Genomic DNA, 24494 nt, shown 5'->3' with positions numbered 1-24494 from the left:
GGTTGACAGGTGCTTTGCTCTGGTATATGGCCACTGACCTATTAATCAGCCAGAGGAGTGTGCTACTAAGTTCTAAGTTAGAAACACAGGGTGAGGATGAGGAGCTGTAAGTGCATCGTCACTCCCCAATGCACTTCCAGACACTTGTATACAGAACTTTAAAATGTAATTCCTTATGTCTCACATATTTATTATTAGTATGGTGTATTGTACCTGTCTTTCAGTTTGGATCTCCTGGACTATGAGAATTATATTTTATCCTACTACTTTATTATTAGATTTCAATGTATTCATATCACCATCATCTATTCATCTTATTGCACACATACAGGGTTCCTGTGCTATATGATGGTGTCAGAAGGGGCAGCAAAAACCTGGTGACAGATTCCCTTTAATGCTTTTTGGTATTCTAGTGCAGGGTTCCCCAACTCCAGTCCTCAAGACCCACCAACAGATCAAGTTTTCAGGATTTCCTTAAAATTGCTCATGTGATAATTGCTTCACCTGTGCAATACAAAGGAAATCCTGAAAACATGATCTGTTGGTGGGCCTTGAGGACTGGAGTTGGGGAACCCTGTTCTAGTGGTTGTATACTGATTTGAGGAAGGTATCAGGACTGAAACGCGTTGCTCTGTACACACTTTTTATGTTTTAATTTAAGTGTTTGAAGATAAACTTAGGTTTTTTCATTGCGTTTTTGAGTGGTTTTTTTATGTGTTTTTGATGCGATAGTTTTTGTCTCTTTTTGCTTTATTATGTTTTAAGTAAATCTGCTTCGATTTTGATACTTGACAAAACTTTATCCCTACAGTCATTTGTGGATTACATGCATTTTTTTTTACCTGTAAATTGTCCACATCTAATGCAATTCTGTAGGGAAAATCTGCACATAAGATTCAGCAAAACTTCATCATGGGAATGCAGTCTAAAGTTCACACTAGGTGTTTTTTTTTCTGCAGAAAAACCTGATCTCTTGGCAGGAAATAAGTTGCAGGAAAAAAAAGCATGTTTTCCTTGTTTTTTTCTTGAGTTTTTTGCTATATTTTTTGTGCGCTTTTTGCTGCAGTTTTGACATGCTAGATTAGTCACTTGTGCATGCTGATAAAGTTTAGTGTTGAAAAAAAAAATCTTATTCTATAGTATAAGGTTATGGCACAAAAAACGCAGCAAAACCTGATTCCTTGCATTTTTTGTGCCTTTCTTCACCACCCATTCATTTCAATGGATGAAAAAATGCTGAAAGAAGTGACGTGCTCCATTGTGGAAAACAAAAAACATGCAAAGCACAAAATATTGATGACAAAAAAAAACAACATGTGTGCATGAGATTTCTGAAATCTTGTAGACTTTGCTGATGCTGTAAAACACAGCTGAAAATTTGCATTAAGAAAACCATTAAAAAATGCTCCAAAAAACGCCTTAGTCTAACTCAACAAATGCTTCAGGAAAAAGAAAAATTCCCCAAAAAGGAGTGTTTCCTAAAGGAATTTCTTCTTGAAAAATGTATCATTTTTCAACACATCGAAAACCTTTGTGTCGACACAACCAAAGTAGTGACATGAACTTTGTTTTTAAAGCAGTTTTAGTGGAGGATTTTGGGACGGACTTGCTAATAAAAAACCTCCCCCCAAAACTTTGTTTCTTCTTGTGTTTGATACCCATTAATCCGCTCAATAGAAATTTGAAAAATAAAATTATATATGTGTTCGCTTTGCGTGCCAAAGAGCTCCTATAGTTTCCTCATTCATGGTGTGTGTCTCCAGTTCTCCTCTCGCTTCCCTCCATATGACTAACCCTCCTCCTCCTCCTCCTCTCTACAATGTCCTATGAACCTGCCTCATCAGGGCAGGATCTTCCGCCTGTCACTTGCACTGGGACATTGCAGCCAAATGTAGCAGAGCTCGGATTCGTCTCGGCCATGTCATCCCCTGTATTCTATGGACTGCTCCCCCTTAGTGCCTCTGATCTGTGGTCCTGGGCCGCCTGGTTCTGCCTCCTGTATGTGCTGATAAAAGCTTCCAGGCTCTATCTGAAGCGGCGGCAGCTGATAAAAGCATTTGGACCATTTGAGGGTCCCAAGCGTCACTGGCTGTTTGGCAACGCTAATGAGGTAAGAGGCTTGCAATGTCCTTCGCTATGTTCTATAATCTGTAGGGTCACATTTGTGGAAAATATAATGTAGATTATGCAGCGCTTCACGGATTGATATTAAGACTAAGTAGATTGTCCGCTGCATGTTTGCTCGCAGAAAAACCATTGAGTTACACAGTGCGAGCAAAGTGCATGATATTTAAAGAAATTGCATAGACATGCTGCGAAATATATCCTCAGCGTAAATCGACAAGAGCTATGGGTTTAAGACAATTTATGCTGTGGATACAGGTGCAAGTTTCCCCTTTTGCCAAGAGAGGGTTAAACATTTTTTTTTATTAGAGCTGGAAGTGTTTTCCCACAATATGTATAGGATAGGTAATAAATGTCTTAATCACCAAGGGTCACATCATTGGGACCCCCACAATTATTAGGAGTCCAAATCCTCCATTCCTCCTCACTGTATTTAAGATTAAACAGTCGTGGTCATCCACTGGATAGCTGTTAAATATCTTTTGTGGGAAAACCCCTTTAAAGAGGACTAGAAAATACTTCATTAAAGGGGGCTCATCTATTGGCAAAAAGCATCTATAAAGAATATATATTGCTCAGCAGGACCCAACACCAATAGGGTATGTGCATACGCTGCGGATCCGCTGCAGATCCTCAAACATTGTACAGTACAGTGATATCCAATGGGTTTTCATAACCGCAGTGCACATGCTGCGGATTTTTCTGCATGGATTTGCTGTGGTTTTAAATCCGCAGCATGTCAGTTCTTTCTGCGGATTCCGCAGCGGTTTGACACTGTTCCATTGTCCAGGTGTCAAACTGCAGGTCACTTTACCTGCAAATCCGCGCGGAAAAATCCGCACTGTGTGTACTCACCCTTAGGCCTCTTTCTCACATCAGTATTATTGATCAGTATTTCATCAGTATTTGTTTGCCAAAACCAGGAATGTCTCCAAAATAAGGAACAGGAGTCAGTCTTTCAATTATATTTTTTTCTCGGTAAGTTCCATTCCTGGCTTTGGCATACAAACACTGATGCAAAATACTGACCAAACACTGACGTGTGAATGAGCCTTTACACAGACAGAGTAGATTTCAATTAGAATCATGTAATGCTTCATTTCCCCAGCGGAGGTGCTGCAGGGAAAGAGGACACATGCTGATTCTCCAAAAAGATGGGCGTCTTATCATCTGCTTATTATCAGATACTCTTCAAACAAAAAGGGTCTCCCAAAGTGGAGGCATAGAGAGGTTTAATGTGGCCCCGTTCAGGTCTTATGGGTGCAGTATTACATCTACATGCATCTCATGACTTGTTTAGGATTGTGATATGGCCGACAAAGTTAAAAATTAAAAACTTCTCCCATACAGATCACTTCCAGTTAAATTATTTATCGAATCTTTCGATTTGGAGATTGAGCCGCTCTTATTTGCTATCAGCCTGATAACACGGGTTATACAGCACCTAATAAAATGTTTTTACACTCTCACCTACAGAAATATATTTTGAATATCTCATTCTCCACCATAAAGGATTTTCTCTGCTTTAGAAAAACGATTTCATACGCTTATGGTCTTGATTCATCATTTGCATTTTTGTTTTTTGTGTCCTGTGGTATTTGTTGATTTTCTTTTTGTGCCAAATTCTTAACAATAATAATAATAATTTTTATTTCTATAGCGCCAACATATTCCGCAGCACTTTACATTTCAGAGGGGATTTGTACAGACAATAGACATTACAGCATAACAATAATCACATAGATTATAACAGATACCAAGAGGAATGAGGGCCCTGCTCGCAAGCTTACAGTCTATGAGGAAAGAGGGAGACACGAAAGGTGGGTGGTAACAGTTGCCCTGATTGTATGGACCAGCCATAATGTTAAGTGTGTAACAGTACAGACACAGAGGGCTAATGGATGCATAAAGCATGTGGGAACATGATGCGGGGAAACTGGTTATGGTAAAACTTTTGGCTGTGCCACACAGGGATAGATTAGGCTAATGTGTTGAGGCGGTAGGCCAGTCTGAATAAATGCGTTTTCAGAGCACGCTTAAAATTGTGGGGATTGGGGACTAACCGTATTGACCTGGGAAGTGCATTCCAAAGAATTGGCGCAGCACGTGTAAAGTCTTGGAGATGGGAGTGGGATGTTCTGATTATTGAGGATGCTAACCTCAGGTCATCAGCAGAACGGAGGGCGCGAGTAGGGTGGTATACTGAAACAAGGGAGGAGATGTAGGGTGGTGCTGAGCCATGGAGGGCTATGTGGGTGAGGGTAATAAGTTTATACTGAATTTTGGAATGGATGGGTAGCCAGTGTAATGACTGGCACAAGGTAGAGGCATCGGTGTAACGATTGGTGAGGAATATGATCCTGGCTGCAGCATTCAAGACAGATTGGAGAGGGGAGAGTTTGGTAAGAGGGAGACCGATTAGAAGAGAGTTACAATAGTCGAGACGAGAATGAATAAGAGAAACAGTAAGAGTTTTTGCAGAGTCAAAAGTAAGAAAAGGTCGAATTCTAGAAATGTTTTTGAGGTACAGATGACAAGAGCGAGACAGTGATCGAATGTGGGGGGCAACGGAAAGCTCGGAGTCAAGTATGACCCCAAGACAGCAATATTGCACTCGGTTGATGAATTTTGCACAGAATATTACCGTATTTTTTATCCTTAATCTTTTTATGGAACTAATACATGGACATTAGTGCGCTGCTTGACAAAATACCGAATCCAGATTATGTTGAAAGATTAACCATTTATTTTCCAACGCATTTCGAAGTAGATATTACTTCTTCCTCAGGGGATGACATACATCCCCTGAGGAAGAAGTAATATCTACTTCGAAACGCGTTGGGAAAATAAATGGTTAATCTTTCAACATAATCTGGATTCGGCATTTTGTCAAGCAGCGCACTAATGTCCATGTATTAGTTCCATAAAAAGATTGATGCTTTGGCGGTCACGGAGTGGACCTTTCGATGTGCAGCAAGCTGACCACGGATCTTACATGCTTAATCACTCCTGGAAAGGGTGAGTGACTTTCTTTTATTTCTTTCAATATCAACCCAGATAAAACCCTATTGCGCTCTTTCTGTTCCTACAGTATATATACATTTTTTATCCTTAAGCATTTTTGTGCTATAAAGCTGCATGTCACACTAAAATGTAGCAAAATTTGAGCAATAAAAAAGTAAAAGGTACAAAAAAAATCACTCTTGGAGTACATTGACTTAAGAATATTGCAACTTTGATAAACTGGGCGCAAAAATATGGGAAATCAAAACCTTGCTCACAATGATGACTATTAAAAAAAAAGGCAAAAACCTAAAAAAATAAACATTTAAAAATAAAAAAACTAAAAGAATAAGTTATAGGCGAAAAACATCAAAATTTTTTAAAATTATCATGTAAAATTTATATTGTTAATTAATTAAAGATTTTTTTCATCCTTAGTTCCATGGGGACGGCAAGGACATGGACATCATAGCTGGTTATGCAGATCAATACCCATACGCCTTTCCACTGTGGCTGGGAAATTTTTTTGCATCTCTAACGATATGTCACCCCGATTATGCAAAGGCTATCCTGTCCAGACAAGGTAAAACTATGGGGAAACGAACTTGTAGAATAAAAAATGTTTTGTGTCTACAGCTCCTGTGCAGAGTTATGCGTGTCGATAGTAACAAACTGTAGTCTTAGGCCGGAGTCACACTGGCGAGGAATACGGGTGCGTGAGAGGCGCAAAAAGCACACATTAGACACGGACCAATGATTCTCTATGGGGTCCCTCGCACCAGGCGTATATTTCTCCTCAGTATCCTACGCTCCGTGCCACTCGCAGCATGCTGCGATTGTCAGCGTACTACGCCCGTAGTACGCCAATGCAAGTCTATGGGTGCGCAAAAAATACGGATTACACACAGAGCACACATGTGACCTGCGAGAAATACGCACCCGGTGTCTTTTAGCAAAGCCGGCAATTCAGTGTGCTATACAGTAAACTCACACTGACAGTTTTAATAAAGAAATGAAAGAATAGATATAGACACATAGAATACATATATATATATACATATATATATATATGCATTCTATGTGTCTATATCTATTCTTTCATTTCTTTATTAAAACTGTCATAGGGTTCCATTATATGTCCATTTTGCAAGCCTGCGAGAAAATCTCACCATACGGATGCCATACGGATTACATACGGATGCTGACATGCGCAAAATACGCGACCACACCTTGATTATGGATGACATACGGAGCACTGTTTAGGGGTCTGTCATCCGTATTACGCATGTAAAATACTGACCGTATTTTGCGCAGGTTAATGTGACTCCAGCCTTAGGGTATGTTAACACAAGATGTATTTCCTTCAAATATTTAGTTCAGATTTTCTGAGTAGAAAATCTGCCTGTATTATGGTATGAATGGCGTGCCATTTGCATGCAAGATCGGAGAGGGTTCACCCACTAGGAACCCTGTTATCACTGCTATAGACTTTGAATGGAGCGGCAGGATGCACGCCCGATCTACACTCCATTCAGAATCAGCCTATTCATGGCCATACGGGTAAAGAAAATGCAGCCTGACCTGTTGGTGGCTCTTGAGGACTGGAGTTGGGGACCACTGGTTTGTACCGGATATTTAGTGTCCGGTGCTGAGCTCTGAAAATGAACTTCCCCTGCGGAAAGAGACGGAAGGAGAGAGATATTGTCCAGCTCCAAATTTCAGGTTCCCATTGATTTACATGGGGTTCGAGTTCTGGTTTAAGTTTGGGTCCAGTTCTGGTACCAAACCAAACTTTGGACTAAAGATTGGCTGAACCCGATGAACCCGAACTTCCACAGGTCCGCTCATCCCTACTAGAGATCATTGGAGGACCCTGCAGTCTGGCGTCTATTGATCTAGCAATAAGTGATAAAGGCTTTTGGTAGGTTTTAGTAGGAATACACCTTCAACCCCTTTCTGACATCGGACGTATTATTATGCCGATGTCGGTAACCCACCGCTTTAATGCGGTCTCCGGCGGTGAGTCCACATCTTTCCCGGGACATGTCAGCTTTTAAAAACAGCTGACATGTGTCCGCAATAGCCACGAGTGGAATTGCGATCTACCCGTGGCTATTAACTAGCTAAATGCTGTCAAACGCTGACAGCGGCATTTAAATGGCGCTTCCTGCCATAGGGCCAGAAATACGCGCATCAGTGACCCGCGTCATGTGATCGCGGGTCACCGGTGTGTCGGAATGACAACCCGAGGTCTCCAGGAGACCTCTATGGTTATCAGTGCCGGCTTGTTATGAGCGCCACCCAGTGGTCAGCTCTCATAGCAAGTCAGTAATTCTGCTAGATAGAGGCGATCTGCTCATCGCCTCTATGTAGCAGAGCCGATCAAGTTGTGCCAGCTTCTAGTCTCCTATGGAAACTATTGAAGTATGGCAAAAGTAAAAAATATATGTGATTAAAAATAAAAGTTTAAATCACCCCCCTTTCGCCCCATTCAAAATAAAACAATAAAAATAAAATCAAACATACACATATTTGGTATCGGTGTGTTCAGAATCGCCCGATCTATCAATAAAAAAAGGATTAACCTGTTTGCTAAATGGCGTAGGGAGAAAAAAATTCAAAACGCCAGAATTACTTTTTTTGTTGCTGCGACATTGCATGTAACGGGCAAACAAAAGATCGTATCTGCACCAAAATGGTATCACTAAAAACATCAGCTCAGCATGAAAAAAATAAGCCCTCACCTGACCCAAGATCATGAAAAATGTAGACGCTACGGGTCTTGGAAAATGGCGTAATTTTTTTTTTTTACCAAAGTTTGGAATTTTTTTTCACCACTTAGATAAAAAAGAACCTAGACAAGTTTGGTGCCTATGAACTCGTAATGACCTGGAGAATCATAATGGTGGGTCAGTTTTAGCATTTAGTGAACCTAGCAAAAAAGCCAAAAAAAAAACAAGTGTGGGATTGCACTTTTTTTTGCAATTTCACCACACTTGGAATTTTTTTTACCCGTTTTCTGTTACACGACATGGTAAAGCCAATGGTGTCGTTCAAAATTACATTTCGTCCCGCAAAAAAATAAGCCCTCACATGGCCATACTGACGGAAAAATAAAAAAAGTTATGGCTCTGAGAAGAAGGGGAAAGAAAAACAAAAATGCAAAACCGAAAAAAGCTCGGTGGGTTAAGGGGTTAAATCTCCTCAAGCTGTCAGGTTATCGATTACTGCTTATCTCAAAAAATTGATCTTTCCTGTAATTATAATATTCAGGGTTTAATATAACATCTTCTTCTATAGATCCCAAGGATAATTTTGGCTACTACTTTATCACACCATGGATTGGTAAGTCATTTCGTACAATCTACTACATGAAACATGCCAGTAAGCTACTTATTGATGGTGTTGGGTGACCGTTTCATGTCTGTAGAGTCCATTGCATGTTTCCAGCTATGACGTTAGCATAGATTTCAATAAATACTTAAAGGACAACTCCAAGAATTATTTTTAAAACATATAATCCTCACTCATCTTCAGTATTTTTCACTGTTTTATTTGTTCATCCACCTTCACTTACATTTGTGTATTTCCCCACTTTCATTTAAAAATTGAGTCATGTGATCTCCAATCTGACCACCAGTCCAGTACATGAGCTAATGTGTAAACAGGAAGTCAGTCTTCAATTTCCTGTGAACTTAGAAGATGACATCATCCCCTATCAAATCCCTCTTGCCTTCGCTCAGACTCCTCGCCTCCCTTTATATCCTCCTAGTTTACTAAATATCGGGGTGAGGAGACTGTCTAAAAGAAAACCTGTCTTTTCTGCCCTTAGCAACCAATCATAGAGCAGCTTTCATGCTGTATCCCTTTCTTGAACAATGCAAGCTACTTTATGATTGGTTGCTGTGGTTGGTTGCTATGGGCAGCATTTTTTTTTACAATACCCTGAAATACTAGAGCATTGCAGAGTGTGGTATAGGTGATCGAGAGACTAAAAGAGCATAAAAACATAAAAAAATATAAAAAAGGTAAAAGTATATATCACCCCCTCCCCTTTTTTCCAAATGTAAAAAAGAAAACGAAAATAACATATTTGGTATTGCTTAATGCATAAATGCCAGAACCAATGAAAGCTAAAAAAATATTTGTCCTATAAAGGTGAAAGTCAAAAAAAAAAAGTACAGATTCACACACTGACCCCAAAAATAAAAAAGTAATCAAAAGCTACGGATTTACCGTACACACATATAACAGATAGTCCTCATAAACTAAATTTTGTTTTACAAAGTTCTGAATTTGTTTTAGCCGTAAAAAAAAAAAAAAAGCTGTAGATATAGCACCTAAAAAAACAACTGTGACTTTTTATTTGCCATATATCAGTACATTGTGCTGCCATTCAAAGCTACGACTCATCCCGCAAAAAATGAATATCTCATACGGCTATGTTGACAGAAAAATAAAAAAGTTATGGTTCTTGGAAGAAGGGGAGGAAAAAACGAAAAGAAAAATTGCTCAGTCCTTAAGAGATTAATAGAATTAGTGCTGACTAGTATAGTAGCAGATGCATTGATTGCATGTACGGTAAATTTCCGTGGTACAAAATTTTTTTAAAAAAACCTCTTGATATACCATACATTTTTTAATGGATGGCTCTTTAGGGAATGTGCAAAAGCTCCTGCACTTTTCCATATCACAAACATATGGTAACCGCAAGGCATAGCCACCACACTGAGGCCAAAAATATAATTAATGTATGAACAGAGAGGCTAACGAATCTCATTTTTAATACTTGCGTCATGTAGGGAAAGGATTGCTGGTGTTGTCAGGACAGAAGTGGTTTCAGCACCGCCGGCTGCTGACCCCGGGATTCCACTATGACGTTCTGAAGCCGTATGTCAAATTGATGTCCGACTGTGTCACCGTCATGCTGGTAATTACAAAAATATATATATTTAAAGGGGGGACTTTGGAACATGTCAAAAGTGGCCAGTTTTTGCTCTTGTTTTGTTCCCGCTGTTTCCCTGAATATTCCATTTTTCTTTTTTTTTTTAATCCAATATACGGTTCTAGAGATAAAGGCCTTTGTATTAAGTGCTACTTTTTATAGTCTTTAACAAGGGGGTGTGGTTCAAGGGAAATAATGCAAACTATCCTGAAGTCACCCCCCCCGATGATCTTATGAGTCAAGCCCCCTTAATAAAAACCATTAACATTAGCACTAAAGAATAGGGACCATATTTCTAGAACTTTATGATGGATTTAAAAATAAATAAATAAATAAATGGATTACTCAAGGGAGTAGCGGGAGTAAAATAAGAGCAAAAAGTCGTCACTTTTCAACTAACGACAGGTCCTGTTTAAGGCTCAGGAAGAAAGTAGTCTTCATTTAGGTATTTTTTTCTATTCTTTTCTCATTGTTTTAGGACAAATGGGAATGTCTTACCCCCAAAGAGAACCCAGTGGAGCTCTTCCATCATGTCAGCCTCATGACCCTGGACAGCATCATGAAATGTGCCTTCAGTTATCAAAGCAACTGTCAGATGGACAGGTATGTAGTAAATGTAAAATGCCACTTTACCTGCCAGGAATACCTGGGATGTAATAATACCTGACATTGTTTTACACGTTTTCCATGAGATACAAAGTCCTGTGATATTCTGTGTCATTGTGGGTAGGTCTTCTGTTGAGAATTAGAAGTGGCAACCAGGGATGTAGATATATGAATATTTGGGACTTCTTGGGAAATGCAAGATTTCAGATTTTAATATCAGTGTAGGACATTTATCATCATTTATGTTGCAACTTTTTTGGGCGCAAATTCCAAAATTTAAATGTGGTAAATGCCTTAAGCCAAATGTAACAGTATTTCACCATCTTCTTTTTAGTTACATCAAAATATAAACATAACAAGAAAAGGGAGAGAGTTTGACCTTTTGGTGTGAAATACAAATTATTTATGATTTGCATTTCTCCATAAAAATTGCAAAAAGGTTACATACTCTAGATAGGTCGCAGCTCCCACAGGTGCGGAAGAATTTTAATGAATATTATAACTATTAAGGAAATCGCAATTTGTACAAAATAAATGTGCGACACTTGTACACATTTCTCTCTAGCTCTTTACTAACAATAGAAAGTCTTCTAATTAACATAGTTAACAAATCATAATTTGTGCAAAATTTCACATTTTTATTGATACCATTTTGCCATAGACATATTTTGATTGCTTCTTATTGCATTTTATTTTTCTCTCTACCAATTTGTTACTTATTTTATATTTTGATAGATCAGACATGTTCAGATGCAGCAATACCACATATATTATTTTTTTTATTTTTATTTTGTTCTATATTTTTAATTGAGGAAAAAGGAGGTGATTCAAATATTTTTTGATTAATTTGTAAAACTTTTTTTTCTTTGCTTTTTAGTCCTCTTATGGGACCTGAACCTACAATAGTTTGGACACTTGTACTACATACTGTAATACCAGTAATGCAGTATATATCATAAAAATCACTGGCTTCCATGAACGTCAGATTCAGGTTGCTCTTCACAAGAAGATCTGCATGGCAAGATGGGGGGTGTTCAGTAGACTACTGGCTATGTTGGCAAACCATCAGCACCCTTCGTTGTGCCACGAGGGGGCTGATGGGTGAGTGGAATGGTGTAACACACGCTTTAAGGTATTTAAGGTATTAACAGCAACAAATGGAACTCAGCTCCACTTGCTGGCCTTAGAGGCAGATGATGGCTGTGTAACACAGCAAGTGTCTGCCGGGTATGATGCAGGTTCAGGTCCTGAGCCACATAATGCACGGCAATACGACATAGGACATACAATAATGTCCAATGTCTGGAAGAGTTTGTCAGCCATCTGTTGGGTTTTAACATTGAAAATGATTAATAATTGGTTTAAGTTAGTTTTATCCACTTATCATCTAGTGAGACTTCAATCCTCATTGAAACACAGCCCGGTCAACCAGAGTAAATTTTATCATATCGGTGTGCACTCAGCTCATTTTCTGTTTTATCCTCAGTGAGAATGCTTACATCAAAGCTGTGTATGATCTCTCCTTTCTGGTGGACTTCCGATTTGTTTTTCTACCCTATCACAATGACCTAATTTTTCACCTGAGCCCTCATGGATTCCGTTTTCGAAGAGCACTAAAAATAGCACATGGACACACGGGTGAGTTTGATGCCCTTTGTTATCATACATAATGATTGTCAGGTAAAATACAAGATTATTATGTGCTCCTAAACACCTAAGAATGTGTTAAAACAGAAGTTTTTGAAGACATTTCAAGAAAAGTGTAATTCTCCAAAAACTAAACCAAAAAGGAGAATTTCCTAAAACAGTTTTTATTTTTAATAATTCATGTGTTTTGGACACCTCAAAAAACTCTGAATGAACATCTTCTTAGCTTTTGTCCAAAAGTTCGATCAGTTCACTGTTCTCTCATTGGACTATCCAGTACAAAGCAAGGCTTGTCTGAGCATCTTCACTCGAGAGAAAAACGTTGCTAGACTCCTTAATCAGCGGCTTATTTCCTGAGAGAGGCATTTGTATTCATACTGTCTAGTCTTTGTCAGGAGAATTAGGGACCTCTACACACTTTGAACAGTTGTGTTGCTTTCCAAATTGTCGGCCCAAATTTAATCCAATGTATATGGGGGCCTTAGAAATCCCAACAAACTGTTGATCATGGAGAATACGGCCTCTCTTGTTCTTGCTCCTTGGTCTTGGACTTTCCATTGTTATTTTTATTTTTCGGCATGTCTCTCAGATAAAGTAATTAAAGAGAGGAAGCAATCTCTGAAGGAAGATACAGAGCTGGAGAAGATCCAGAAGAAGAGACACTTGGACTTCCTTGATATCCTCCTCTGTGCTAAGGTGGGTATGGTGGCATTTTGCACTCAATACATGTCTGTATGACATAATAAAAGTTTACTTAGATAAAAGTCATGGGGCCAGCACACCAGGTCAATAGCAGGGGCAAAATTACCATTCGGGCATTAGTTTAGTGTCTGAGAGTCTATTGCTGGCCTTGGACCACAGCACTTGTACAGTTTGTGCATTTGTTGAAGTGCAAAGCCTGCAAAACAAATGACTGCAAGTGTTAATTAAGGGCTTCTCAAATGGGTATTGTTGAAACTCAGAATAGGAATGAGAGACACCAGATTTTTTGCGAATCGGGTGTAATGTAAAGTGACAACATCATTGGGTAAAACTGAAAGTTTATTGCATGGCCTTTAAGTTTTCCTACGTCAGTTTGGATTTCTTCTCAAGGTATAAATTTTCCCCCTAGACCTCTGTCTAAGACCTCTCACCCGGCCAACCAGTCTCCTACTTTTCACTGACTTTGGGGCAAGAACTCCCAAAACAGCTGTCTACAAATGGAGGTCTATTCCTTTTGGAGAAGATTCTGGTTGGCTCTATTAAGGGTTGACATTGACTGACTTGAAAAAGTTAGAGTGTAGCCCAGGCCTAACGGCTGTAGTGGTTAGTAAGGGACCTATGCCCTATAATACCTGATGGCCCAGATCATTCTCAGCTCACACCTGGATGAGAAGACACTACATGTTAAAATGCCTTCCAAAATTAGAAGAATTCTTGAATTTCATTGTACCCTCTAAGTATTCCTTAAACATCACAACTACAGTAAGTGTCACGAGTGTGTCACGCCAACCTGGGAGATCTAGGGGTAGAAGATCACTGTGTATTGTGAATTGTAGATCTTCCATTTAGCCTGTGTGTTTTTATCCCATATTAAATGAATTCAGTTTCCTTTGGTGCTGAAGATGTTAATTACCCCTTCTATGCTGGTTAGAAACTTTCAGCTCCATTTCAGGTGCTTCTGATTTGGTCCTCAAATCTTCCTATAAAAACCTGTCCAGACCCTCTCTGTCTTGCCAGTGAAAGTTTTGCTTCCTAGCTCCTTGGAGAATCTGTGCTGTATTGGAGATCGTGTTGCTACTGGAGATTGATGCATGCTGGTTTTGGGTGTATGGTTTCCATATTATCCCATTCCCATCTGGTTGGTACATTCCTATCCTTCCCTTTATACCTTTATACCTTTGGTGAGTGTTTGTATGTTTGCTTTCTTTTATCCCTGTGTGTCCTATGTGTTGATACACTACATATTTGCCCCAGTCCTCCTAGGGGAGAGAGAAGGGACAGCACAGGGAATAACAGGAGCATAGTAAGGTCAGAAACTCGAGCCTCTCTACCATCAAGAGTACCCTTGGCGCAGAGATTGTTAAGGTTCCAGTGACATTTGGAGGTACCCCTTCCTTTCCGAAGACCTTCACAGCGTGACACTAAGTAGCAGTAATTTGCCGTTTGTATTATTATTTTATAGGATGAAAATGGTCAGGGTCTATCTGATGAAGATCTGCGGGCAGAGGTGGACACGTTCATGTTTGAAGGACACGATACAACTGCCAGCGGCATCTCTTGGATACTATACTCCTTGGCTAAATACCCCGAACACCAGGAGAAATGTAGGGAGGAGATCAGAGAAGTTCTGCAGGGAAGGAAAATAGTAGAATGGTAAGAGCATTGTGTTTTTTTTAAATCATATTTTTATTAAACAGTTTTAACTTACAAAATTGAGACAAGGCACACACAGTTTTAACATACAGATTTGAGACATACCTCTTATACACAACCCAACCCCCCCATTATCAAATTATAACTAATATGACCGTGGGTCACTAAGAATGTGACCTATAAATGTATAGTAGAAAAAAGGAAGAAACACAGAAAAAAAAACAAAAAAAAAACAAACAATTTTTAAGGGGAACAATATGAAACAAAATAAGACTTGTACAGCATAGAACTATGAACAGTCAGGCACATAGTACAAAATGAGCAATAGACATATTCATGAAACCTATTCATAAAGCAAGAGATCATATGGAACCAAGAGGGAATAAGGGGTACCATAATTAATGAAGCATAGGGAACAGATTCTCCAGCAGCAATATGTGGGATGGCAAACACGGGGTGTTAAGCCAGGGGCTCCGGATTTTATCAAATTTTCTGATAGCTTTTCTTTTAACATACACTCCTTTTTCCAGCCTTATAGAACAATTGACTCTATTAATAAACTCCTCCACCGTCGGGGGTGCAGATTGCTTCCAGTGCAAGGCAATGGTTTTCCGTGCTATATATAGAAAGAGCATTGTGTTTTAAATGATCATTACATTTGTAACCCTCATGAGATGTATTTGCATGATGCATTTGGCTATGGAAGTGAAGGCTAGATGTCACAAATTCCAAATTTAACTGAACTTTTTTTTTCTGAATGTAAATACTTGCAAACGTATGAATGTTTGTAATATACTCCATGACCTTATTTTTCTTTCTTCTCTCTCAAACACCATGGTGAAAGTGCTGTTTTAACTTCCTAGCTCATGCTCTGTAGAAGCTGCTTTGAATCAATACGCAAACACTGTTTACAAGCACTCTCACTATCTGAGCATGGAGGAAGAGAGCAGAAAAGTTCACACAGAGAGAGTCTTTTTATACAGTGTTTGAGTACGGATTCTTACTATGGCAGCAGGTCAAAGCAGCTTCTAAAAGAGCATTAACTAGGCAGATAAACAGCACTTGCAGCAAGGTTTTTGAGAGAGAAAAATATAAAATAAGATAAAGGAGTATATAACTGAGATGGATATCTTTGCAATTTCTTTTCAGTAATTAAATTAAAAAAAAGTTTAGTTACTCCTTAAATGTACAAAGACTGAAATTTTTAAACTAGTGGTAATTTATCAATGTATTTCCTCTTTTTTGAATCAGATTGTGTATCCTGGACCTCAATGTCCATACACATTAGATAACTGTAGGCTTAATGATCTTTGGTTGAACAGCTGTCTCTCCCAACTTCCCCATACATTCTCTATGATAGAGCCGCTGGTAGAAACATCTCTGACGATCCAAAGGACCAAGTGATTGAATTCCAACCTCCCCCTTATATAACCCCTCATAATGTGTTGGGGTACAGTCTGGAGACCTCCATGCACTTTAGATGGTCAGTTGAACCCAAAGAAATCAGCAGACTTTATGCCTTATGTTTATGGGGGCATTAAGGAGTTGATCAGAAAAGGTTTTTGTCATACGAAGCATTGCAGTCCATCTTGACCATGCCACTTGGTTTACTTTCCTGCGATGCTCTAAGCTATATGTGTTGTCTTGGAGGCTCAAACAGACAGCACATTTTATGAGCTCAACATGTTTTTAAGAAAAAGATTCTTGAAGACCTGATATCACAAATCAGCCAGAGGCAAATTCACTGTGGATTTTTAAGGTAATCTACAGTATATCAAGCCCCATTGTTTTTCCATGGAGCCAGTCCATAGCTTATCCATGAAGAGTCCACTGCAATAACGTACATTGCAAAATCTGCAACGATGTTTTTCTAAAAGTGTGAATATAGAAAAATCTCACGTTTTACTTTGTTTTGTTCTTTTTATTATACACTGTAATTATACAGGGTGGGCCATTTATATGGATACACCTAAATAAAATGGGAATGGTTGGTGATATCAACTTCCTGTATGTGGCACATTAGTATATGGGAGGGGGGAAACTTTTCAAGATAGGTAGTGACCATGGCCATGACCAGTTTGGAGTTGGCCATTTTGGATCTAACTTTATTTTTTCCAATGGGAAGAGGGTCATGTGACACATCAAACTTATTGAGAATTCCACAAGAAAAACAATGGTGTGCTTGGTTTTAACATAACGTTATTCTTTCATGAGTTATTTACAAGTTTATGACCACTTATAAAATGTGTTCAAAGTGCTGCCCATTGTGTTGGATTGTCAATGCAACCCTCTTCTCCCACTCTTGACACAGTGATAGCAACACCGCAGAAGATATGCTAGTCTAACGGGGTCAGATTTCTTGTAGGAATGCTCGTACCTGACACCCATAATGTGGTGGTGCACTATCTTGCTGGAAAAACTCAGGGAACGTGCCATCTTCAGTGCATAAAGAGGGCAACACATCATCATGGAGCAATTTCAGAGATCCAGTGTCATTGAGGTTTCCATTGATGAAGAATGACCCCACTATCTTTGTACCCCATATACCACACCATACCATCAATTATGGGTGTCAGGTCCGAGCATTCCTACATGAACAGTTTCCTGGAGAGTGGATAGGTCGTCGTGGGCTAGTTGAATGGCCACCCAGATCTCCCGATCTGACCCCCTTAGACTTTTATCTTTGGGGGTCATCTGAAGGCAATTGTCTATGCTGTGAAGATACGAGATGTGCAGCATCTGAAACATCACATACTGTCAGCCTGTGCTAGCTTTTCTTCTGCGGTGTTGCTATCAGTGTGTCAAGAGTGGGAGAAGAGGGTTGCATTGACAATCCAACACAATGGGCAGCACTTTGAACACATTTTATAAGTGGTCATAAACTTGTAAATAACTCATGAAAGAATAAAGTTACCTTACAACCAAGCACACCATTGTTTTTCTTGTGAAATTCTCAATAAGTTTGATGTGTGACATGACCCTCTTCCCATTGAATAAAATAACGCTGGATCCAAAATGGCCGCCGTGGTCATCACCCATCTTGAAAAGTTTCCCCCCCATATACTAATGTGCCCCAAACAGGAAGTTGATATCACCAACCGTTCCCATTTTATTTAGGTGTATCCATATAAATGACCCACTCTGTACATGTGCAGTGTTATATATTTGTGAAGTTTTAATAGAGCTCATCAATATTTGTGCATGTGTGTGCCAGGGAGGACCTGGGTAAACTGACGTACACCTCCATGTGTATAAAGGAGAGCATGCGCCTTTATCCGCCTGTCCCAGGAGTGGCTCGAGAACTAAAAGAGCCGATCACATTCCGCGATGGACGGAGCTTGCCCAAAGGTCGGTCGCTGTGTGTAATATCTATATAATGTTTACTACTGGCTATGAATCCTCGTATAAGCTGAGGGTGGGATAAGTGGTGTCCAAAGACCTATAGTAATGCTTACCTCTTGAGTAACAAAGGATACTTGCTCCTCCATATGTCAGAGGTCATATTAGATGGTCGTGTAGATGACAATCATAGCCCTGATGTTCTCACTGGAGCAGAGGGACCTTTTGGGTTCTGGGGGCCATTTACTATGCCAATTTCAGCATCAATCATAGTTTGACTCGTAAATAGTGATGAGTGAACATGCTCGGATAAGGTGCTATATGAGCATGCTCGGGTGCTAACCAAGTGTCTTCGGCATGCTCGAAAAATATGTTCTAGTTCCTACCACTGCGTGTTTCATGGCTGTTCGACAGCCGCAACACATGTAGGAATTGTCTGTTTGTTAGGTAATCCATGTATGTGTTGTGACTGTTGAACAGCTGGAGACATGCAGCCGCGGGGACCCTAGCATATTATTCGATCACGCCGAAAACACTCGGTTAGCACCCCAGCATGCTGGGATAACACCTTATCCCAGCACATTAACTCATCACTGCTCATAAACTCTTCTCTTATTGGAAGGAACTGCTGATATTTATCCCATATGTATGACCAGCAGTACATTATATGACTGCCAGAAAGTCTAATCCAACATCTCAAAAACGCAAAATCACATAATCAGGATTTGCCCATACGGATGTGTCCTGTATGTGATCTGTCTTTCCACTTTCTATGCAGGCACTGATGTCTTCATCAGTATATATGCAATAAACCGATGCTCAAGTGTCTGGGAGAATCCAGAGGTAAGTCGGCAGTTGTTTGCTTATTACTTAAAAGGGTTTATCCAGAACTATTTTGTTTTTCAGCTAAGGGCCTTAAAAGTAACAGGCAGGTAGTACTAACTACCTATCTATTCTACATGGTGCCGGCACAGAGCGATCATTGACCGCTCCTGCCAGTGATTCAGCTGCTCCATATAACCAGAGCAGCTCTTCCTCTTCTGGGCTGGTCTGTGGACTGGGCGTGACTGCTGATGTTACGCTGATTGACAGGCAGCTCCCTGCAGTTAGGCAGCAGAAGCAGCTGAATCACCGGCAGGAGCAGTCTGACTGCTCTGTGCCAGCAGAGATCGGTACCGAGAACAGCAGTCAGGTAGGTAGCAACTACCTGATGGTTAGTTCCTATGCCCATAGTAAAAGAAATAAATAGTCCCAGATAACCCCATTAAATGTTAGGGACTCACTAGTGGCTTTAATTAATCTCCCTAGCTTCAAGGTTGCATTATATATTCCCTATTCAGTAGGGGGTAATCAACCTGCCGCGGTCCTGATGTTGTGAAACTGTAACTCCAAGATTGCTGACCCCACAAATGTATATTTAAAAGAAACTGGTCATGTGCAAAAAAAAATATTTACCTGCAGATAAGGGGTTAATCTGCAGGTAACTAAATAGCATTAACATGCTGTTTCCTGAAAACACAGCTACCTGAAGGAAATTATCTTGTATGCTCCTGGGAACCCCTCGCTTTCAGTCATAGGGGCGTGCACTATACTGTAGTCACTCCCCGACACTGTGATTGACAGCTCGCTATACAGCATGTATGTCAGTCATGTGATTTCAGCACAAAATGTGTTAGTTTGTAAATGAATGACAATTAATTGTAATGTTCATATAGTGCAACAAAAAGGGTTCTGAATATCAAATATATTGCATTAAAATATGCTATTACTTATTTCTGCTTAGGTTTTCGACCCCCTTAGGTTTTCTCCAGAAAGTGCATCCAACAGGCACTCCCATGCGTTCCTGCCATTCTCTGCCGGAGGAAGGTAAAACACTTTCTACCAACTAGAGAAGTAGCATGTTCTATAGTATTATAAGGGTTGATTTAAAAAAAAAAAAAACAACTCATCAGCTTTTCATCCTCCTGATTTTTCTAAACTTTCCCTTAAAGCAAAATTCTTAGCCAAAAAACTGAAAACAGCCAGAAAATATGTGTATGAAAAGAAACTTTATTGAAAGCAGATATAAAACAGTATGTAAAAATATGGGTCGCACAGTGGAAGAGGCAGTCAGAGAATGCTCACATGACCTCAGCCATGACTGTGTGGGCTTCCCCATAATGTTGTGCAGCTATCACATTACACGGTATAGCTCAGCCAATTAGGAGGGATTATTAAAGCCGGTATAAAAGCCAAGACAGGGAACGCAGCTTCCATTTCCAATCTGGATAGTGAAATAACGTCGCAGCTCATACAATAGCCTTGGAAATAAGGAATGAATGTTATAAAACATACAGCATGATAGTGTGTATGACATGACAGCAGTGAAAAACAGTCAGTGTAATATTTCATGTCAGGCATTCACATGAATGTTCGCAATAATAATACAAAGACAGATTGAGTCTGTTGATAGGAGAATCACTTGTATAGAGTAGCTCTCCATTTTGTTTCAGTTGTTATTTTTAAAAAACATCACCTTGAACTATGATTTAAATATCACAGGAAAGACAGTTGTTTTTTTCTCTCCTTGACATAGCCCTTGTATATTGTGCAAATGACTTGAGACTCTTTAAACCCAAGTGCCCAACACAGCAGGAGTGTAACTAGAAGAGCCATGGACCACACCTCTCATCATTTACAGCCCTCCTATTGTGCTGACTATTCTGACATCTGTAAGAAGGTGAAGGTGTTGCTCATGTTTCCCCTAAGAGACGTGTGGCGCCCCTGAGGGTTCAGTCACCACATAGGTACTGCACCTCCTCCTGAGGTGTGGAACCCCACCATCCAGGTAAGGTGGAGACACCTGACCACACTCCAACACCTGCACCCCACACCACACAGTAGTGTAGCAAAGCACCTTCGGCGGCTCCCTGCTTGGAGTATAGCATAGCACCCCTTGGTGGCTCCCTGCTTGGAGCAAGAAACGTGCTTGGAGGTGGGTGGAGTTTAGTTGACACAGAAGAGCGGGAAGAGTTGAGTTAGTCAGTCAGTCCTTTCACTCAGTCAGAGAGTGAGGATGTAGACGGATGGAGTGTGAGACAGAGAAGATCCCCGGGAGAGGGATGGAAGAAGGAAGTGCTGCAGCAGGCCACAGTGATCTGGGTCTGCTGGCACAGGAAGGAGACAGAGAAAGGAAGCTTGATTCTCCATTGGGAAGAAGGATTAGCATGGAACGTGAGGAGAATAAGAGAACAAGGACCAGGGTTAGAGGAGAACCCTTTTCAAATTCTAAGCGCAAGGCCGGGGTCCGGTCCCCGAGGTTGTACGGATACTAATGGTCCTGCAGCAGACACCGGAGGAATGGAAGTAGTGACCACTTTATTCCCACACAAGACTTGGGGGCACAACAGCAACATATTAGTGAGCCGGGACTCAGTAGCAAGGAGTCCCCGAAGCAGGCTACAGCTGTCTGCTGTACAAGTAGAGTTCATAGGAACATCTGACAGGAGGAAATCCAGTGTAACTCAGTACTAGGAGTACTTCATTCAAAGGCGCTATAAGAGGAGACGTTCAAAAAAGGCACATATGTTGGCGGAGTGTTGGAAAGGAGTACTTCATCTTGCCTGGAAGTTGGCTGAGCTCCTGACCCGGAGGACACGGCACGGATGCAGGCCCCTGTACCTGCAACAGACTATGAGTAAAGCTTTGGAACTACATGCCCTGGTGTTCTTCACTTATTCCTGCGCCAACCTGCCCAGCACTGCTACATCCCTTGCGCCTGGCACTACACCATCTAAGTGTCACTTCACCTACACTGCCTGTGGAGGCTTTAACATCACTGCTGCACCACACCATCTGTCCCAGAGGATCTGTCTGCAGCGTCGGCTTACATCTCTATTGCCGAAAATCACAGGTGGCGTCACGAATCACTTATGAACTTTCACCACCATAAGCACACTGAAACAACCCCCTTTGCAATGGAGCCCCAGGGCCATGGACCGGGTCACCGCTGCCGTGACAACCCCCGTTGAGAAGATCAACCGGCCCGGTACCGAGTACCCCACGGCCCTGGTTAGTGAGGGCGCTCCAGACGCGTGTATTGTTGTAATGTATTTGAATGTGTGGTGAGATTCGTGACATGTGTTATTAGTGACAGTATTGCATTCTGCCCAACAGTAGGGAGAGTTAGTGTTAATGATTGGGATTAGCCCAGAGTGGGAAGGGCTAAAGTGAAGGGACATAGACAGTTTCCTCTCAGGAGGTCAGATAGGGTCCAGCCTGCAGCAGAAGCAGACCTATGGTCTTATAAGTATTCAGATTCGGATGATGTTGGTGTCTCTGGAGTGGGTGGAGACAGAGGGAACCAATAGCGAGATGCAGGAAACAGTGACAGAAAGTGTGAGTGATTCTCCAGAGACAGGATTTCGGGCAGGAAACCTAGCAGCGCAATACTGATCTTGCGAGTGCGGAAGGTAATGGGACAATAAGATCAGGGAATGTGAGACAATAAGAGTGCCCCGGGTGCTAGTTCCAAGGTGTCGACCAGCACAAAAGCTGAGTAACGGGCCATAGTGGCCAAGTAGCTACACTAAGGGAAAAAGGATGCAGAACCGCAGGTTGAAGTATAGGACACTCACATACTGACTCGTTGGACGAGGGAAGTTCCTGACGTACCGTGCTGAGTGCTGGTGAAGACAGAGGATTAAATAAGGAAGCATAGAGAAAATGTGCATGAAGATGTACCATATACTAAGAGTAACATTCATGAAGTTATGCAGCCGCTATCTGTTGTCTATAATTCCCACCAAGTTATTGCTCAGTAAAAGACAGTTCCTTTTTAAGTGGTCTCACTCATTGAACTTTGGAAGACCTGGTCCTGGCCTGCCGAAGTCACCAGCATCATGCTGCCTGCAAGGGCATGACGCCCTGAAGCTAAAGCCCACAAACCCAACCAGGACCCCCATCTTCGGGTATCGTGCTGGGTTGTGAAAGAAGAATACTTCGTCCATGGCTACCGCCCCGCGCCACGTTACACACCTACTTGGGCTTGGCTGTGATGAGTGATTGAGAGGTTGTCAGAGTGGGTGGCACTGCAGGAGGGCCTGACTGTGATGCCCAGATCCCCAGGCCTCTCTACAGTAGCGGTCCCTGGATCAGCCATTCCTTGCTCATCACTTTCCATGGAAGTGTTTATACAGTAGTGCCAGACACCCAGAACTACTGATATGCTACTAGCAAACATATAACATTGCCCAAAGCGTAGTTCCAGTAAAGCATCATCAACATGGGTATACTGGGTACATCATACCGATATACAGTAATTACAGCTGTGCCCGCTGTAGTAGATGATATGCTATCAGAGATTAAAGGGGACATATTAGTGATCTGATTGGTTCCTGTGACCGCACATCATTTTTATTCGCATTACCTGCACTTTACTGTTCATGTTGATCCATTGTTTCCCGTACTATTCATTCTGTGATTTCTCTCTCCCAGGAACTGCATTGGTCAGAATTTTGCAATGAATGAAATGAAGGTCGCCGTCGCTCTGACTTTACAGAAGTTTGAGTTACACACGGTCCCAGGGAAAGAACCATTAACTCTCCCCCAGTTAGTCTTACGCTCCGTGAACGGGATATACCTCAATATAAAGAAGATTGACGATGACAAGTAATAACTGATCTGAAGATGCTAAAACTCAAACTGTATAAAAAATGCAAAAAAGTAGATATTAATAATTGTCAATAATTCTGTATTCTCACATAGATGTAATCAGCGTCTACATATAATCTCCCAATGGTGAGAATCCATTAATTCCAAAATTGTTGGGCCATGATGCTCTGAGTTGCAGAGGTTGTCAGGGATTAGAAGAACATGACTGATTTTTCCAAAAACAGAACCACACCAGGTTGTATGTGTTAGTGAAGCGTGTCTCCATTCGCTTCAACTTTATACCTATTTTGCCCCAAAAATGTTTTCTAGCGTTTAGGTCTCTTGACAAATTATGGCTACGACACCCATAGAAGTCTATGGATCCATACTGTGCTTCTGGTATGGCTCTGATTTCATACGGACGCATACAGCAGTTTTTCCTTTGGGATTCATCCTGAAAAAAAAGTCACGTAGTGCTCTGTTAAATGTCAATTTGTAGAAGCTTTTTCTAAAATTTTGGTTTGCAACCATGGACACTAGTAAAAGAAGCCTGATAAAAAAAAGTCCCCTAGTCAAATAAAACATGAACCAGAGAGATTGTAAAAGAGATATTTCACACTATGATCAGTGGCAGCGAATCTCGGCTTATTTCAGCGCTCCTTAGAAATGGGATAAGCATTCACCTTTATAGATCACCCAATCCCATGGTCTGAGCTCTGGGATGATGGAATGTTTATACTCTTTTAGATAATATTTTCTATTTTATTTTTATCAATTGAAACTGAATATGTATCAATAGGAAAATGTGTTTTTGCAATAAACTTTGAAAAAAGAAAAAAGAAAA

The 24494-nt window shown here is 40.7% G+C and overlaps 1 protein-coding gene across 1 annotated transcript; it reads left to right on the top strand.

Annotated features, from left to right (window-relative positions):
- Nucleotides 1-1845: 1845 nt before the first annotated feature.
- On the top strand, nt 1846-24494 carry LOC141048620 (cytochrome P450 4A4-like). Its single transcript, XM_073544387.1, has 12 exons — nt 1846-2110; nt 5566-5710; nt 8428-8472; nt 9930-10057; nt 10551-10675; nt 12165-12316; nt 12915-13021; nt 14490-14680; nt 17895-18028; nt 18798-18862; nt 19803-19885; nt 23495-24494. The coding sequence occupies exons 1-12, from the start codon at nt 1919-1921 to the stop codon at nt 23670-23672; spliced, it is 1545 nt and encodes a 514-aa protein (XP_073400488.1). The 5' UTR covers nt 1846-1918; the 3' UTR covers nt 23673-24494.

Source organism: Dendrobates tinctorius, unplaced genomic scaffold, assembly GCF_039654945.1.
Source record: "Dendrobates tinctorius isolate UK_male_01 unplaced genomic scaffold, ASM3965494v1 ptg000138l, whole genome shotgun sequence".
NCBI lineage: Eukaryota > Metazoa > Chordata > Amphibia > Anura > Dendrobatidae > Dendrobates > Dendrobates tinctorius.
The sequence above is the reverse complement of the archived record's forward strand: the minus strand, read 5'-3'. Positions and strand labels throughout refer to the sequence as shown.

Bases quoted from the DNA above. Each gene is read 5' to 3' on its own strand.
- LOC141048620 (XM_073544387.1), top strand. From the start codon at position 1,919: ATGTCATCCCCTGTATTCTATGGACTGCTCCCCCTTAGTGCCTCTGAT. The intron at 10,058-10,550 runs GTAATTACAAAA...TCATTGTTTTAG, and splicing joins ACTGTGTCACCGTCATGCTG to GACAAATGGGAATGTCTTAC. The intron at 19,886-23,494 runs GTAAAACACTTT...TCTCTCTCCCAG, and splicing joins CCATTCTCTGCCGGAGGAAG to GAACTGCATTGGTCAGAATT.